The sequence below is a fragment of the Nannospalax galili genome, unplaced genomic scaffold, assembly GCF_000622305.1.
Source record: "Nannospalax galili isolate Female #2095 unplaced genomic scaffold, S.galili_v1.0 scaffold781, whole genome shotgun sequence".
Taxonomy (NCBI): Eukaryota; Metazoa; Chordata; class Mammalia; order Rodentia; family Spalacidae; genus Nannospalax; species Nannospalax galili.
In genome coordinates this window covers 2,119,969-2,139,938 of record NW_008346898.1, presented here as the reverse complement: position 1 = coordinate 2,139,938, position 19,970 = coordinate 2,119,969, and the positions used below count along the sequence as shown (strand labels likewise).

General features: G+C 39.2%; 1 protein-coding gene across 14 annotated transcripts in view; it reads right to left on the bottom strand.

Moving 5' to 3' along the window:
- The window catches only part of Cep112 (centrosomal protein 112), a 576,146-nt gene that overhangs the window by 195,993 nt on the left and 360,183 nt on the right, over positions 1-19,970 (bottom strand). For all 14 annotated transcript variants that reach the window (XR_003851118.1, XM_029568391.1, XM_029568396.1 and 11 more), the window contains one exon: positions 1,447-1,677. Coding sequence is in view for 13 of the 14 variants with exons in the window: in XM_029568391.1 (XP_029424251.1) it covers positions 1,447-1,677 (231 nt within the window). In the remaining variant the exon portion in view is untranslated. The remainder of the gene's footprint in view (positions 1-1,446; positions 1,678-19,970) is intronic.

Here is a 19,970-nt window from a genome sequence, read left to right as displayed (position 1 = left end):
CAGTGTGAAATGTACTCTTCTTGACTCCTGCTGTTCTCTGGTAGTCCAACTTCCTAGTTTTAGCATCAGAGTTTTTCCAGTCAACAGAAGGTTCCCTCACTTGCACTGTCTCTTTAACTGTGGCAAATGTTTCTGTCTACACTATCATTCTGGTAGGCTGTCCAAAATCATCAATGACTTCTCAGTTTCAAATCCAGTGACCTCTCCTCAACCCCTATTCTTCATGACTTTCTGTTACATTCTTGACAATCCTGCTTTCTCTATGTTCATGAAAATACATTCTTTTTATAGTTCTTTCACCTTGATGACCCTTCTTGTTTTCTCCTAACCTCTCAAAGGCTTCTCTCTCTTCTCTTCTTTCCCTCCTCCTCCCTGTCTTCCCTCTTTCCTCTTACTCCTCACCTTCTTATAATAGTCTCACATGCCTCAGGACAGGCCTTCTCTTCAGGTTTCCAGAAAGATCCCACAGCAAGTGAGCATCACAGCTCAGTGTTAAGGCAGCAGCTGAAATTTCTCTCATGTTGGCAAATGACTAAAATTCAGTTTGTACTAAAGACTCCTCAGTGCCCTCTCTGCAATGATTCTTAAGCAAAGCATGTCCCTCCTGCCCCTTTGCCACTGAGGAATCCGACTACCTCACATGTACCTCAAGGGCCTGTGTCCTGGGCTAGTCCAGTCCCTATCAACCCTTCTACCACTGTGGCATCGTAAGAACATTGACAGCATGATTCTCCTAATAATCATCTGAATCTTGACTTCATTGCTCAGAGATCTCAGGATCTTCTCACCATTTGCTCTGTGCAGTGGAGTCAGGTGTTCCTTAAGCTCCAGCCTCATCACCAGTCTGTTCTCTACATTACCCTATATGCCATGTAAATGGTTTTGTTTGCTCTTGCATTTGTTCGTCCTCTGGCTTGGAATGCTGGACTCCATATCTACCAGCTAAAAATCCCACATATTACTTACGTCTAATTTAGATGGCATCGCTTCGAGTTAATTTTCCCTAATCTCAGCAGAAATTATTTCTGTCTAATTTCACATTCTCCCTACATTATAGGTATCGTCACACACATATATGTCCTTTTTTTTTTTTATTGGGGCTTCTTATTTCATACTATTTTTCAGGATAATATCCACTCTCTTTTTCTTTGTATGTTCCTAGTACCTGGGAAAATGCCTTTTGGGGATATGGAAAATTTTCCAGAAAAGATAAGTGTAAGATCAGCCCCTCTCCATCAGTTCTTGTTATCTGCTGTCATCTGGATCTGAGCCTATGTTCATAAGGATGCTGCCCTAATTCTGAAGCCATGCATGTTTAGCATCAGAGCAATACTACCTACTTTGCACACTTTAATGGTATTATCACTACCACCCCCATTTACATGTTTAAAGGGCAGCTCAGCTTGAACATAGTCTGCATGGCCAGAGTTCCACTGAGCAGCTCACCTTTTCCAGAGTCATCTCTGTCTCAGCAGCATGTGTCTTTTTCAGCTCCACTTTCATTCTTTCTGATTCAGCCTTCAGCTTGTTGACAGCAGTTTCGTGGTCCCTTGCAGCCTTCTGCTTTTCCTCTTCTCGAAGAAGACCAAGCTCTACCAGCTGCTGTTTCCTCTGTGAGTTCACGTTAATCAGCTCTTCCCTCAGTTTGTGAACCTGGGCCTCCATGTCAGCAATAACCTTGTAGGGGAAAATGGTAAAACAGAGGATATGAATAGAAAGCTACAAAAGAACAACTGCACAAGAACAATACGTCAAGTGTCTTGAGGTCCACTCTTTTCCCATACTTCCCACTCTAATGCTTTTTTTTCTTCTGGCTCTTCAATGCCCTGTCACCTCAGAGGCAAATGCCCTCTGGAGAACATTTCCCTGTATATTATGTCTTTAAACAGCATACTGCCCAATTTTACTTGTTTCTAGGCTTATTTTCTATTTTTTTTAAATTTCCTATTTTGAATATCTAACTCATTTTTATCTTTTCTGATTTATAAACTTAAAATTATGCCATACTTCAGTTCCATCTGTTCAGTTTAGACATGTGGTGTTTTCATTGTCACATAGTCTAATACATGCTTAATTTCCTTTATTCTTTTTCTTTGACTTATGAACCATTCAGAAATATGTCTCTTAATTTCAAAATGCACGGACTATATCAGTGTCCCAAGGCTGTTATAATGAAGTACCACAAACTGGAAGGTTTAAAAGAATAGAAATTCAGTTCTAGAGCTAGAAACCTAAAACCAAGGTGCTGACTTGAACTAGTTGCTTCTACAGGCTCTGAAGACCTCATTCCAGGTATCTTAGATGCTGACACTTGCTGGCAATCCTTAGGTGTTGCTTGGTTTCTAGACACAGTATTACAGTCTGTTTCCACCTTTGCCTCTGTGTTTCTCTCTTTTTATAAGGGCACTGATCATATTGGGCTTAGGGTCAGCTAATGTATCTTCTATTAATTCTTTGAAAGTTGCTGAGGCTGTTGGATGGCAAGTACGTAACTTTTAAAAACTTTCATGTAAGGTTGTTAAGACATGGTCTAAATTTCTAGAGTTGTTGAATGCTTTGCTGGATAGCTTTAGTGTCAACTTGACACACCTGGGTTGAAGGAGCCTCAATTGGGGAATTGCCTCCATTGAACTGGCCTGTGGGCATGTCTGTGAGGCATCTGCTTGATTACTAGTGATGTGGTAGGGCCCAGCCCACTATGGGTGGTACCACCCCTGGGAAGGTGGGCCTATGTTGCATAAGAAAGCAGGCTGAGTAGGGGCCAGAGGAGCAAGCTAGTAAGCAGCATTCCTCCATGGCCTGTGCTCCAGCTCCTGCCTCCAGGTTCTTGCCTGAGTTCCTACCTTAGGCTCCCTGATGAACTGTGACCTGGGAGATGTAAGCTGAATAAATTCTTTCCTCCCCAAGTTGGCATTGGTCAGAGTGTTTTGTTACAGCAATGGGGAGACAAACTAGGACAGAAATTGGTACCAGCCAGTGGGGTACTGCTGTGACAGACTGACCTTGGTGGTTTCAGGCTTGTGGAAGCGTTTGGAACTTTGGCCTGGAAAAGCCATTGAGTACTTAGAATTTATTCTTGTGGAGCTTGGAACAGTTAGGCTGAAAGAGTTGTGAACAATGGAGGCCTGGCTTATGACGCTTCAAAGGGAAGCAGACTATCAGGGCTGTTTGTGTGATATTTTGAATTGAGAATCTGTGGGTTGTGGTCAGCTGGGGCTGAAGAATTAAGAAGAGACCAGAACCTGAAAACTTTGCTTTACTGGGACAATTGATGCTGGTTAGCTAGGGCTAAAAAATCAGCTGTAAGTAAACAAGAGACCAGCATCACTGTGGTGAAGTCTTCTGGGAGGTATTTCCTCAGAGTCCGCACACAGAGGGGACCTGCACCTCTATCTCAATATGGGAGCAGGACTTGGTAATGTGCAAGAGTCTCCTGCATGGTTCTGGTGTTGAAAGCGTGAAGGGGTCACAGAGAGCAACTGAGGCTTGGCACACTGAGAGACCAGGAAAGGCCATAGGTAAAAGTGCAGCTTCAGTTGTAGCGAAGACCCCAGGATTGAAGGGGTCATGGAGAGAATCTTGAGGCTTGGCACCCCAAGAGGCAAGAAGAGGCCATTAGTGAAGGTGCAGTCTCAATTTCAGTGGAGACCCCAGCTTTTGGGGGATCCCAGGACCATGGGACGACCACCAAGGACAGCAGTAGGTGTGGAATGAAGCTGGTTTGGGTCTGTGAGACAAGCTGTGTGTGCTATGGACGGCAGAGTCCAAGAAATGGAACTGCTAGAACCCTTTGGAGCCCAGATCATGAGTGAATCCCAGATGTCCAGCCTTGAGCTACTTTGCTGGACTTTGGTTTTGCTTAGGTGTGCCCGATTCTTCCTTTTGAAACAGGACAGTACTTGTTTTGGATTTTACCAAAGCACACAGTTAAGAGACTTTTAAGAGACTGAGGACTTTTAAGTGTTTGAATTTTTTTTTTTTAAGGACTGTGGGGTTTTAAATGTTGTACTGTCGTATGTTGTGATATTAACAACATATCTTGGGGATGAGAATTGAAAAGGTTATGGTTTAATAGTGATGTGTTTGTGTGTCAAGTTGACAAGCGGTCAATTGTGCTGGATAGTTGTAGTGTCAACTTGACACATCTGGGTTGAGGGAGCCTCAATTGGGGAATTTCCTCTATTGGACTGGCCTGTGGCCATGTCTGAGGGGCATCTTCTTGATGAGTGATGTGGGAGGGCCCAGCCCACTGTGGGTGGTGCCATCCCTGGGCAAGTGGGCCTGTGTTGCATAAGAAAGCAAGTTGAGCAGGGGCCAGGGGAGCAAGCCAGTAAGCAGTGTTCCTCCATGGCCTGTGCTCCAGCTCCTGCCTCCAGGTTTCTTGCTTGAGCTCCTACCTTGGGCTCCCTGATGAACTGTGACGTGGGAGATGCAAGCTGAAAAAACCCTTTCCTCCTAAAGTAGGCACTGGTCAGAGTGTTTTGTTATAGCAATGGAGAGACAAACTAGGACAAATGCTAATATATATTATATATATCCGCAGGATCAAATATCTTGATGAAGTCCATAACTTACCTATATTTTAAGTGTCAGCTATTAGCTAAAGATGCATAGTAAAATCTCCCACTATTCTGCTAGGTTTGTCTATTTTTCTTTGTCTGCTAAATTAACCTTTATATATTTTAAAGTATTACAAGGTCTCTCTATAAGTGCTCTTTCTTGTTCTCTAGCTTTTTGGTATCAAATAATGATCCTCACTTTTTATTATCAAATAATTACCCTCACCATCTCCAGCATGGATTTTGTCAGAAAGCCACTTTTCCTTGGGAATAACAGATTTGAAAAGCAGTCCTTTGGAGGAAGAAAGTATTTGTTTGGTATGATTTATATAGGCTTTTACTTTAATTTTCTGCATCTTCAATTTTAGATAAGTTATAAGTATAGTCAATTTTTAATTTTAAAAAATCTTGTTGATGTTTGTCTTTTATTATTAATTTTTTTAGTTTTTTAAAGAGAGAGTCTCCCTGTAGACACAGTTGACCTGGAACTCACTATGTAAACCAGACTGTCCTTGATCTCAAAGAGCTCTGCCTGCTTCTGCCTCTGGAGTGCTGCGTTAACAGTATGTGCAACCATGTCTGGCTAATATTTGTTTTTTATTTTTATTTTTTTATTTTATTATTTATTTTTCGGTCTTTTTGAAAGAGGGTCTCCTGTAGCACCAGCTGGCCTGGAACTCACTATGTAGACCAGGCTGGCCTTGAACTCACAGATATCCTGCCTCTGCCTCCCAAGTGCTGGGACTACAGACCTATGCCACCACGTTGAATATTTGTTTTTTAAATGGAGCATTTAGTCTAATTAGTTTGCATATATTTAAATATTGATTTTTTTCTTACCAGTGCTATTTGCATCACTTTTTACTTTTCACACTTTCTTTTTTGTGTGCCTTCTATTGTAAATGCATTATGTTCCTCTATCAACTATCCTCTCTTTTCTTGTCTAAAATCATCCACGGCATTTCCTTTTCTGTTAACAGCAAGAGGCAGCTCTCTGCCCCTCTGGAAACTGTGGCCTCACAATAAACACCACTTCATTAGCCTCAACCATATTAAGTTCTTTAGAGCAGTTCAGTGCCAACACGTTCAGATTTTACTTGTCTGAAAATATCTTCAGGTGGAGTTGCAAAGCTGCTGCTCCTTTGGAGAGAATGCTTCATCTCTGCCTGCTTTTGAGGTCTTCCCTTGTCTTCCATGTTTGTCAGGCTCTGTATTATTTCCTAAAGTGTCAACATGCTTTAGTTTTTTTAGTTTTATCAGGACATGTCAGCCCTCTAAATCTTTGTGAGTCTTTGAAAAGTAATACAGTATTTTCAGGTCATCTGGCTCTTTTCTCTTTCCGTTCCTTAGAGAACCCAGTGTCTTTTCCTCCTCATAGCGTTGCTGTGAACTTCATTTAGATGTCAGACTTCCCTCTTCTCACTTAGTGTCCGTCCTGCTCTTCATCTTTCAGTCTCTCCTACATTTGTTCTCTTGTGTTTCCAATATGCTACCAGATCTGTCCAAGTTCTTAGTTTCATATGTTTTGCTTTTAGTTTTATTCTTTTTCAAATATGCTTGGAAACTTTAAAGATTTCTCTTTTTCCATATTTTAAATGTATTTTTCTTTAAGTGTGGATATATAACACAACCATCTTCCACTCCACACCTGCTATGTCTAGTATTGACATCTCTGAAGCTCCTTTCTAGCATAATTCTGAAGACTCTTAAGGGCCTGCTCTGCTATTCATAATTCTGAAGGCTCTGGGTCATGATTCTTTCTCTTCTCAAACTTTGTGCTCTTTGAAAATGTAAGCACCTATCTCTTAGAGCTTTATCTTCAGGAATTTAAAGTGAGTCATATCATTCTGATAGACACAAGGAAACACCAGCATTTCTAGATCATTTTAAAATAAGTTTATCAGCCTCAGTCTTTTCTGACTGCTCTAATATTGTAAATTGAGACAGCAAATCCTTGTGAGAACTAGCTTGAATTTATGAAATTTTCAGGGGTAGATCTCCACTCAGTGCTAAAGATTGAGACACAATTTTTCATATTATTTTCTTTTGGAACAGGGTCATTTTTAGCCTAGGCTTGGACTTGAACTCACTATGTAGCCAAGACTGGCCTTGAACTCCTGATCTTCTTACCTTCACCTTCTAAGTATTAATATTATAGAAGGAGCCACCACACCAGGCTTGAATTGTAGTGTTTTTGTTCCTGGTTCCCTGATTTCCAACCTACCCATACACTACGGATATGGTCTTTTAGTCTGCTAATTTTTTTGTGTGTGGGGGGGTCTTTTTGAGACAGGGTCTCCCTGTAGCCCCAGCTGTCCTGGAATTCACTATGTAGACCAGGCTGGCCTTGAACTCACAAAGATCTGCCTGCTTCTGCCACCACACCTGGCTAGTCTGCTAGTTTTATGCATACTGATGGCCTATGTGATCCCTGACATAAAGAGGTCAGGGACTTTCACTTTTGCTCCCTGTGGAAAAAGTAAAACAACCAAAACTATAAAATAAAACAGGACTTCATATTCGTTCAGTTTAGAAAACACCTTCAAAGTAAGAGCACCCTTCAGCCCTTTGCTTCTATTTCTAGGTTTCTGTTTCTATCTAGTCTGAGTATCCTAATTAATATAACAGTTCATGGGTACACCAAAAAGATGCTCCTTTTTTTTTTAAAAAAAAAGTAACAGTTTTAGCTCTTTGCAAAGCAAAAGTTGACCAGGGAACTTGGTTTGCCATGGTATCAGATGAAGATTAGTTCAAGCTTAAGAAAAGCTCTTATCCCCCTGTAGCAGCATGGGTTTATACCTGGATTTTCTATTCTGTTCCATCAATCTAATGTCTGTTTCTGTGTCAATCCTATGTTGTTTTTGATATTATGTCCCTTCCCTATAATATACCTTGACATCAAGTATGGTGATACCTCTGGCTTTATTTTTGCTCAGGACTGCTTTTGCTACACTAAGTCTTTTGTGGTTCCAAATGAATTTGAAAGCATTTAAAGAGAATATGATCAAAGTACATTTTACATATGTATGAAAAATGAAAGAATAAAAAGTTTATCACATAAAATAGAAAAATAAAATGTTTTATTACTACCATTGATTTAGCTATGAATGCAACATTTCTGAAAACAGTTTTATGTCTGATGCATTTGAAATAAGCATTGCAAAATCAATATTCCCCTGACTAGAAATTAGAAAATCTGAAAGTGACAGTAACATAAAAGTAATATTAACATGTTGAGAATGAGAATACAAAGCTATTGGTAGGATTGCTCAGTGGGTAAATTACTTGCTGCACAAGTCTGACGGTCTGAGTTTGAGCCCCAGAACCCAGGTAAAGATGAAAGGAGAGAACTAACTCCAAAGTTGTCCTCTGGCCTCCACACTGAGTACACTATGGCACACATGTAGCACCCCTCCCCCCAAGAGAGAAAACACTAAATTTGGGAGATTTATTTTTTGAGACAGGGTTTCTCGGGAGCCCCAGCTGGTCTGGTATACTCACTATGTATACTAGGCTGGCTTCGCTCTCAGATAGACCTGCCCACCTCTGTCTCCCAATTGCTGGGACTAGAGACATGTACTACTATGCCTGGCTTTATCACACTAATACAAAGCTACATGAGGAAGAGGAAAGACTGTAAGAACTGAGAAATAGCGTCTTCTGGATATGACTTGGCTGTTGCACTCATGAACTCACAGAAGTTGTAGCTGTCTGAACTAGATCAAGCCACTCAAAATTCCAGCATGAAATGAGGAGGGGCTCATGAAGCCAAGGAGCTCTTGGTAACTGGAAGGCATCTGGGGCAGAGTCAGTGTTCTTCAGGGATGTAGCCCCTGGAAGACTGTCCATGCTCCAGTAGATAGCTCTACACCTGTATACATATGGGCAGCATTAACTGGACTCAGTGGTTATGAAAGGAAAAAAAAAGAGGACATGAAGTTGGGAAGAGGAATTGGGAAGGAACTGGAAACACGTCACTGGGGGTGGGCCTTGCAGCTATATGGCCTCATCCCACTTCGTTTGGCTCTGCTTCCTGCACGTGCCAGGAGAGGTGAGCTTTCAGCTTTCCCCTCTGGCTGCCTCTGCCATGCTTCCCCCACCATCATGGGCTCTTATCCCTCTGGAACCTAAGCCAAATGAACTCTTCCACGTGAAAGTTGCCTTGATCATGGTGCTTATCACAGCAATACAGAAGCAAACTGATAGGACTTACTAGTTTCCTTAGGAAGCAAATGAATCTCAAAAACACTCTGAATTTGACAAAAGGACAAGGTTCAAACATTGTATAAATGATTATGAACTGCCAGGATTGGTACAATCAAACTAGCCACAAACAAAAATTTTAAATATACTTAATAAAAACAAAATGCATGTAAGCCAAGGAGATGCTCACAATTCGAAATTATCTGAATTCTTTTCTGAGTTGAAAATTTATTTTTCAGGCATTACTGAAATGAATGCCCATGAGTAACTTCTTGATAATATGAAGTTAAATTTCTAATTAGTATAAACATTTATCAAAATTTATGAACAATAACAAGAAGTGAAAGTTTTCAATGTGCCACTCCTTAAAATTATGTGTAATTTACTACTTTTATTATCTATTTATTAGGCCATAATATGTGAAAGTCATGATACAGGACTTCAAAAAAATTAACAATACATAAGACTCACACACATAAGAGATGACATATACATGAGAGTTCAGGTGAGGGAACAGTTACAGATAGGAAAGAGCCTAAAAACTGGATAAAATTGAATTACTCAGACAGACTTTAGGAGATAAACAAGTGCCACTTGGGGTCAGGATGGACATGGGAATTCAGGCAGAAACAAATGAGCAGCATGAAAGAGATGAGATACTGAATGAAAGAGGAATGGGGAAATTCAGAAAAATGGTGCAAACACCAAAGAATCCTGGCTGTTATAAAATGGACTGGTTACATGTACTCCCAAGACACAAAGGTCAACAGAGTCAGGAGAAGGCACTGGAACACAGTTTCAGAAGTAGAACTTCCAGAACTAGATAATTCAATGCATATAGAAGGCAAGAGGGGGTAAGGAATATGGTGACTTGGGATCCTAGCGCCAACCAGTGTTGCAAATTAGATATTCCCAGAGGTCTTCAAGAAGTGAAATAACAAAATCTCGCACAGGATATAATTTTTCCATTTCTTTGTTTCTACAAAAGAAGAGAAACATGCAGTGGGGAGTGGGGAAGGAAGACAAAAGCCAAGTCAAGTGGATCTGGATGGGCTGAAAGCAGGGAAGGTGCCTCAGTGCCTTAGGGCATGGAGGGGGGCAAAGAGCAGCATCAGCACTGTACCTGTAGCGGAAGAAACAGAGCAGAACATGGCCAACCCGGATCAAATCAGAGAACCTGGAATGGGGAAAGTGGCTCCAGATGAAGGGCTTTGTACTCTCAACTGAAACAAATACTAATTCCCTTTGAAGAAAAGTTTCCTCAGTGAAATGTCTCCAACTTTTCTGTATTTAAAATAAACTAAAAATAAGAACACAGAAAAATCATCAAAAAAAAAATCACCACAAGCAAATCAGAAGAAACAGCTCTCAAGCAATTCAGATCTGGGGATTACCAGAAAAAGATCATAAAACAATTATGTGCCAACAGCTGGACACAATTACCAAAATAACACTCTTAGACAAACAGAATGATGATTTAAGGCAGTTTAAACATAGTAGGAGCAACAGTGAAATACACTATAGAACTTAATAACACCCACACTGTAGCACAGTAACATCAGAAGATAAGAACTAATAATGAGATGTCTACAGTACTTGTGCTGGATAACTTTAGTGTCAACTTGACACACCTAGGTTGAAGGAGCCACAATTGGGGAACTGCCTTCATTGGACTGGCCATGTCCATGGGGCATCTTGATTGTTGAGTGATGTGGAAGGGCACAGTCCACTGTGGGTGGTGCCACCCCTGGGCAGATGGGCCTGTGTTGCATAAGAAAGCAGGCTGAGCAGGGGCCAGGGGAGCAAGCCAGTAAGCAGTATTCCTCCATGGCCTGTGCTCAGCTCCTGCCTCCAGGTTCCTGCCCTTAGTTCCTACCTTGGGCTCATTGATGAACTGTGACTTGGTAGAAGTAAGATAAATAAAGCCTTTCCTCCCCAAGTTGGTAGTGGTCAGAGTGTTTTGTCACAGCAGTGAAGAGACAAACTAAGAGAGTACTGGAAGGGGAAATGAGGGAATCTAAAAATGCCTAATTGGAGTTTCAGAAGAGAAAGAGGATGATGACAGGGAACATTTGAAAGATAGTGGGGAAGAATTTTCAAAAAAGAAGAAAAGAATCCACAGGAGTAGGAAGTAGAATATATGCCAAGCAGGGGAGGAGAGGGGTGGGGCAGATCCGTCCAGGCGAAGCAAATCACAGGTGCACAGAATGAAGAAGCTGCATCCACAGTAGGAGGGTTTCAGTGTTAGGGAATCACAGAAAATGGGATTTTAGTTGCTCTTACCACAAAAAGAAGGGCAAATATGTGAGATGACATGTGTTAATTTACTTAGTACAGAAATCATTTTACTATCTATGCACATCCTATGGCATCATTTTGTATGTCTTAATTATTTACAATGAAAAGTTTTAAAAAGAAAGACTAGAAGGAAGAAAGGAAGGGAAAAAGGAACCAGAATGGATAGGCTCTCTACTTCAACAGCACATTTTCCTAAACTTGACAAACAATGCATTAATATATTTTTATTGCAAAGTATTTTTAAAAATATAGATAGTATAAGAATCCCTCCTGATCCTTCATTTCAGATTTGTTTTTTTACAGGTTTCTTTATAAAACATTCTTGGCTTCAAAACAGACTTTAAGCTGAAGGAGAAGTCATCATCAATACAGTAATGAATGAGTGATCAAATTCAGGACTTACAGTAAAGATACAGTGAACAAGGAAGAGACAGCACAGTATTGATTGGCAGAAGAGTACTCAACACAGATTAATGGAACAGAATAGAGCCCTGAAAAAGACTTGCATAAACAGTCAACCAATCTTTGGCAAAAAAACAAAGGCTATTCAAGGGAAAGTTTTTTTCGATATCTGGTTCTGGAACAATTATACATACACACACACATATACATATATATATAAATTCAGACATAATCCCTACACAGTTCAGAAAAGTTAATTAAAGTTAATTATATATAAATTGACTGTGGACATGAAACTTTAACCTTTAAGAAAGATCTCCATTTCATTTTAAAATATACTGTTTCTTACAGAAAGACTCATTGTTTTTGCTAATAACACTTAGATGTTGGCACGTGCATCTCTAATCTGTATGTATCTGATTACTACTAGTTATGGTTGGTTGTACTCAGATCCTTGGCATCTGTGTATGGATATAAAGTCATCGGGTAGATTTCAGTGGTAATGTTTATCACCTCTACTAATTAACATGACGTAAATTTTTATGCTTCCTTGTCAAATATAACTCATTTTTTCAGTTAGTTGATTTTTTGTGTTTATATCACACAGAACATCCCAATCTTATTCATCTATATACACACTTCCATAACTGCATTAATTCAACTGTGAACCTAAAAATTTTATAGCCACTTTTGAAATTGTTATTGAGTATGTTAAATCTGTAATGAAATGCTTCTTCTAAAAAATTGTTTAAAAAAAATGGAGGTTGGAAAAAAAAACATAAAACTTTAGAGCAGAAGGGCAGACTGTACAGATCACTGATAGTATGCTCAGCATACACAAAGCCCTGGACTTGATCCTCAGCACCACGAATTTTTAAAAACAAAAATTTAAAAAACAACACTTAAAGAAGAATACATAGGAGGAAATGTATTCCACCTTGACTATTTGCTTTTAGATAGAACATTAGCATAATTCATGAAATAAAAATACTGATAAATTGGACAATATTATACTTTTTAATATTAAAAATATTAAAACAGCTACTCTATGAGTTCAAAATAACCCTCACGAGATAATGCACGGCCTAGGAGAAATGCACAAAGCAAAAGACTCATATTCAAAAATGCACAGCAACTGTGGTGGCGGAGGCTCTTAGTGCGATAAGGCAAGGATGGTGAGGCGCCGTTCCTGTCCCTTCGACCCAGCCATGCAGTCAAAGGCTCTGGCATGGGGAATGGTGAAGGTGGGGAGTTTTAAGTTGGAATGACCTTCATGTTTCAATCAGAGAATTTAAAATGTGACTTCACTAAGAAGAAGTTTCATCACTTGATCCCCCTGACCAAGAAGGAAGATGTGTCAACAGCTGACACCAAAAAAGCCAAACACTGATCAATCTGTCTCCTTGAGCAAAAGTGAAAAGTGGTTTTCTCCAATGCTGCTGTCACCCTAGCAAGAAATTCAAGTCAGCAAGTAACTTACCAATGTTTGCTTCACAGAAGCTAAAATGTTCTTTCTTATATGATTATGCAGAGAGTATGATGGAGACAGAAAATAGCAAGAGCCAGCATAATTGAAATTACGATCCCTCCCTTGAGCCTGGAACTGTGGTTGCCTTCAGTGAACAGGAAGCTATGGTTCCCTCCTGTGAACCTGGAGCAGTGGTTGTCTCCCATGAGCCTGGAGCTGTGGTCCCCTCCTGTGAGTTGGAACTGTGGTTGTCCCCCATGAGCCCAGAGTTGTGACTACCTCCTGTGAGCCAGGAGATGTGAACCCCTTCTGTGAACATGGAGCTGTGGTCCTCAACCACAAGCCACAGCTCCGTATTCCTCTGGTGGTGGAGAAGATTGGAAAATGAAAGACTTCCCAATGTGGGGCAGCAATTTTGGCCTTCTCAAAGTGGCTACACTCTCCACAATTCCCTCTCCCAAGGTCCCAGGTTGTGCATGGCAGTGGCTTTGCCTCTGTGTTGGGTTTATATTGGGGACAGGAGAGGTTTCTGTCATTTGCAGATTCTATTCCTGGGAGGAATTACTCTTAAGAATTCCCACCTCCCTTGATGGCCAACTTTGTGGTCCTGGGCAACTTTCCTATTCCCTGGCACCAAAAGGTTTACCCATCATTTTCCTTTTACTCTTCTATAGTCCCAGTGTACCTTCACCTGTACCCTACATAAAATGTGAATCATGTAACTGAATAGGAAGTTACAAAAATAAGAAAAACCTAAACAGAAAATACAAAAGCTGTGTTTTGAAAGGCAGGATGAAATGATTTCTAATTTTGTTTATACCCTGAAATATCTATGCTAACCATTATCTATGTCTCCTATTAGATAATTATAATCACAGTATATTAATCTATAAGTATGCTAATTTGAACTTTGTGTATGAAACTGGAACATAATTATCTGTGGTGGTAAATTTATTATAGGTGTAAGAAGTTAAGCAGTGGGTCAAATCAGTTGTTTTGCTACACAGAATGTAAGGAAGAATCACACAGAACAATTTAAGAAATAATTTGTGAAAATTTCAAGGGATAAATGGGATATAATGAGGAACGTGTCTCCTGCACTCTTAGAACCTGCCCAATACTGTGGTGGTACATACATGTTTTATTTGCTAATATAAATCTTTGTTTAAACTCAATGAAATTCCATTGCCTCACAATAATAGACTAGGGTTATTAGTGTTCAAAAAATGGCTAGCCAGACCATCTATGGTGACTGCAATGACCTCTGCATCCTTCCAGCATCCACAGTCTGGTTTCACCGGAAACTTTTGACAAGATGATTGTAACAGATCCCACAATTACATCTAGACACTGACATGAATCTAGAAAGAGAGCATGCTTATTGGATCTCACTTTTAGAGAAAGAAACTATCCTTATTCTACACTGCAGACAGATCCTCACATTCAACTCCCTAACATTGGATAATATGCATAGACTTTCTAGTCACTGAGAAGCAAAATGAGGGTACCATGAATGGGTTAGACCAATTAGGAAATACCACAAAGACTGGAATAAAAAAGCTCTTCTGGAGGGATGAATATCACCACTGCTTATTATGTGAATGTATAAAAATATTAAAATCCACTATTTTGTTCAATAAATACTCACCAATAAGTAATTATGCATGCTGTTAAAAATGTAAAAGCAATTAATAAATTCTTACTAAAAGCAATTGCTAACAGCAAGTTTAGAAAGATGTCTCAATAAATCCTTGATGTGCAAAAACCAATTGTAATTTATACACATCAGTAAATGAAATCACTTACAACAGTGACAACAAATAAAGATTCTTGGATACTAAAAAAAAATCAACAAACTGATAGGAACATACTTTTCAGTAAGAACTTTGAATATTAATGGACTAAATTCTCTAATCAGAAAATACAGATTAGTAGATTTAAAAAAAAAACAGGACATATCTGTTATCTCCAAGAAATATACCTTACCATCAAAGATAAATGCAGTGAGGTGAAAAGATGGAGAAAGCTATTCCAAGAAAATGGAGCAGCAGAGGCTGGTGCTGTGATAGCCGACAAAAGACTTAAACCAGGATTAGTCAGAAGACCAAGAAAAGATAACTTCATACTGATTAAAGGAACAATCCAATTCATCAGAAGGATATTCTAATCTATACATTTGTACATCAAACACTGGTGTATCAAATTTCATAAAACAAACACTACTGGATATAAAGACAAAGATTAACTTCACCACAGCAATAGTGGGTGGCTTCAGTACCTCATACTCCCCAATAGCTAGGTCATCCTGAGAAAAAAATAAACAGAAAAATGTCTTAATGAAATGATGCCATGGATCAAATGAACCTAGGAGACAGCTACAGAACCTTATGTCCAAATATCACAGAATACACATTATTTTCAGAAGCCCAAGGAAATTTTTCTAAAATAGATCATATCATAGGATTCAACATGCACAAATTCTTCAGAGACTGAAAGACAAGCTACAAAATATGAATGGGTCATTACAACATCAAGAAGCAAAGTTCAAATTTCCAAGAATTGGATGTAAATGAAATAGAACACATCCAAACTCGTAGAATACAATGAAACCAGTTCTAAGAGGGAAGTTTATGACTATAAGGGCCTATACTTTAAAAATTAGTTCTCAAATGAATAATGACTCACCTTAGTACCTTGAAAAAAATAAGACAACACCAAATTCCAAATCATTAGGCAAAAAATAATGAGGGCATAAATTAATAAAATATAAATGAAAAACCCACAAAGAATCAAAACAGAGCTTTTAAATATTTTATCTATTGTTTCTACTTTTAAGTGCACGAGAGTATGATCTGTATGTATATACATGTACTTGTGTAGTACAATATTTGCAGAGGTCAGAAGAAGGTGTCAGATCCCCTGGAGCTGAAGTTATGGATGGTTGTCAGCCACCATGAGGATGCTGGGAACTGAACCAGGTCCTCTGCAAGAGCAGCCAATGCTCTTAACTGCTCAGTCATCTCTCCAGCCCCTAAAGAGCTGTGTGTTTATAAAGACAGAGGACAGATAAAATCTTAGCCAAACTAACCAAAGGAAGAGAGTAAAGAACCAAAAAAAAAAAACCCAAAATCAGACAAAAAGGGAGATTTTTATAAGAAATACCAACGAAATTCAGAAAATCATTGCCCTACATCACGAAAACATATTCAGCAGCCCAGCCCCATAGCTTCCTGGGGCCAGCAGGTTTCCTGGGTGACTTTGGCAGTGCCCACTGTGCCTTGACTCTCCCAGCCTCATTCACCCTCCCAGCTCCCCTACCCCATCTCTCCTCCTAGCAGGGGGGACTGACACATTTCTCATCTTGGCACCCCAGAACTCTAGACTGACCTGTTGGCCCAAACTCCCCACTGCTTCCTGATCCTTTGCACTCCAGACTAGCCAAATTTCTTCCTCCAGTCCCCAGGAGACTTTGGGGCCTCTTCCCATCCCCATCTCCCACTGCAACTCTGAGCAGCCTAGCCTCACAGCTTCCAGGAGCCAGAAGCTGTCCTGGTCCCCAGAAGCCCTTGGGCCTCTTCTCACCCTCATCTCCATTTGCATTCCTGGGCAGCACAGCCACCAGCTTCCTGGGCCAGCATCTTTCCTGGGCCCTGCTCCCAAGCCAGCCCAGCCCTCAAATTCCTGAGGCCAGCATCTTTCCTGGAGGGATCCAGACCTTAGGAGAAATCCTGGGAGCATCTGATCCTCATCCAAATTGGACCTCTGTGGGAACTCCTGACCAGCAAGATGAAAGCAATTTGGCCACTCCAATATAAAATCAAAATAGAGAACCTGAAGCCTAGACCAACCAGCTTTTCATGTCCAACAAGTAAACCACAAAGGCACATAAAGTTTACAAAAAGAAGCAGACCTAAACTCAACAAAGGAAGGCTTGAGTCTCACACAAGAATCAGAAACTACAAAAGGAAACCACATGTCGAAGTCACAGTGAAAAAATAATATGAAAAAACAAAATGATATACACCCACCAAGTACCAACGATCCTGTAGAGGAGTACATTTAGAACCCCCTAGAGATAAAACAGGTCATGGAATTTGAAAGAACAATTATACACATGTTAAAAGAATTCAGTGAAATTACAGAAAACACAAACAAAGAAATCAAAGAACTGAAAGAAGATAGGAATAAACTTCTGAATAAATTCAGAAAAGTTAGAAATATTGAAGAATACTCAGGCTCAAATGAAGAAGGAAGTGAAACACTCAATAAAACAATTAGAAATGAGAGGATAAAGCCTCACCAACAGGATGAATGAAATAGAAAAATGAATATCAAGTGGACTAATTAGACCACCAAAGCAAGAATGGAATATGCAGGAATTGTGTGACACCATAAAAAGACCAAACTTATGAATCATAGGCATAGAGGAAGGAGAAGAATCTCAAGATGATGGCATGGACCAGATCTTCAACAGAATCGTGGAATAAAACTTCCCCAAATTAAAGAAGGACATGCCCATACAACTACAAGAAGCACATAGAACACCAAACAGGACCAGAAAAGAAATTCTCCACAGCATATCATAGTAAAAACACTAAACGTACAAAACAAAGAGACAATACTGAAAGGTGCAAAAGAGAAACAACAAGTCACATATAAAGGAAAACACATTAGGATTACAGCTGACTTTTCAGTGCAAACTATGAAAGCCAGAAAAGCCTGGACCAAAAAGTATTCCCAGATTATTTTACCCAGCTAAAATGACTATTATAGTTGAGAAAATCTTCCACCACATAAATAGGGTGAAAGAACTCATGTCCACAAAACCAGCCCTTCAGAGACTTCTTGAAGCAATACAAAGAGCTGAAGAAAGGAACGACTATACCCAAGGGGTTACGGAAAGAAACTTAACGAAGGTATAACTGGGGAGAGTACAGCTATATCAAGAATGTAAACAGAAATAAAAATGATAGGATTCAATACTCATCTTTCATCAATAACTTTAACCATTAACGGACTGACCTCCCCAGTCAAAAGACACAGACTTTGTGACTAGATTAAGAAACAAAACCTATATTTTTGTTGTCTGCAAGAAACTCATCTCACTTTCAAGGCCAGGTACTATCTTAGTGAAAGAATAGAAAAAAAATTGTACGAAGTGAATGGTACTAAGAAAAAAGCAGGTGTTGCAATTCTAATATCTGACAAAAGAGACTTTAAAACTAATCAGAGAGATAAAGAGGGCTACTTCATTCTGATCAAAGGAACACATGACCAAGAAGATATTACAATCATGAACATATATTCACCAAACTCTGCTGCACCTAACTTCATAAAATCAGTATTACAGGACTTTAAGATCCAGATTAATTCCAACTCCTTAATAGTAGGGGACTTTAATACACTATTGCCTCCATTATATAGGTCAACAGGACAGAGAATTAACAGAGAGACATTGAAATTAAACAATACCATACATCAAATGGGCCTAACAGATATCTACCGAATATTCCACCCAAGCACCAAAGAATATACTTTCTATTCAGCACCCCATGGAACTGTCTCCAAAATCAACCATATACTGGGGCACAAAACAAACCTAAACAAATACAAAAAGATTGAAATAATTCCCTCCATTCTATCAGACCACAATGCAATAAAGTTTAAAATGAACACCAGAAGAAACTCTAGTCATGAACACATGGAGATTAAACAACACACTCCTGAATGATGAATGGGTCAAAGGAGAAATTAAGAAAGAAATAAAAGTATTCCTGGAACTAAATAAAAAGAACAATACAACACAACAAAACCTCTGGTACCCATTGAAAGCAGTCCTTAGAGGGAAGTTTATAGCTCTAAGTGCCTACATTAAAAAATGAGAAAGAACACAAATAAATGACATAACATTACAACTCAAGACACATGAAAAGCAACAACAAATGAAACCCAATCCCAGCAGACAAAAACAATTAACAAAAATGAGAGCAGAAATTAATGAAATAGAATCAAAGAAAAGAATACAAAGAATCAATGAATCCAAGAGCTGGTTCTTTGAAAAGATAAACAAGACTGACAGACCGCTATCCCAGTTAACCAAAAGAAAAAAAAGAGCATATCCAAATCAACAAAATCAGAGATGAAGGGGAAACATCACAACAGACACCAAAAAAATCCAGAACATTATAAAGGAATACTTTAAAAACCTACATGTTATGAAATTTGAAAACGTAAAAGAAATGGATGGGTATCTAAAAGCATGGAAATCACCAGAACTAAACCAAGAAGAGATCAACAGCTTAAACAGACCCATAACACATAAGGAAATAGAAACAGTAATACAAAACCTCCTGACTAAAAAATGCCCAGGACCAGATGGATTTACAGCAAAATTCTACCAGGCATTTAAAGAAGACCTGCATCCAATCCTACTTGATTTATTCAGAAAGATAGAAATGGAGGGAGAACTTCCAAATTCCTTCTATGAAGCCAGCATCACTCTAATACCAAAGCCAGGTAAAAATACAACCAAAAAGAAAACTATAGACCCATATCTTTAATGAACATAGATGCAAAAATTCTCAACATAATACTTGTAAACCCCTTACAGACACACATCAAAAAGATCATCCACCACAATCAAGTAGGCTTTCTTTCAGAGATGCAGGGATGATTCAATATATTTAAGTCAATAAATATCATGAATCATATAAATGGGCTCAAAGACAAGAACCACATGGTCATCTCAATAGATGCAGAGAAGGCCTTTGACAAAATTCAACATGCATTTATATTCAAAGTCCTAGAGGGAACTGGAGTGGAGGGAACATACCTCAACATAATTAAAGCCATATACAACAAACCTGCAGCCAACACCATTCTAAATGGAGAAAAACTGGAAGCATTCCCATTAAAATCAGAAACCAGGCAAGGCTGTCCACTATCTCTACTCCTTTTTAACATAGTGCTTGAAACTCTTGCGGGAACAATAAGACAAGAAGAGGAAATTAAAGTAGTAATAATTGGAAAAGAAGAGATCA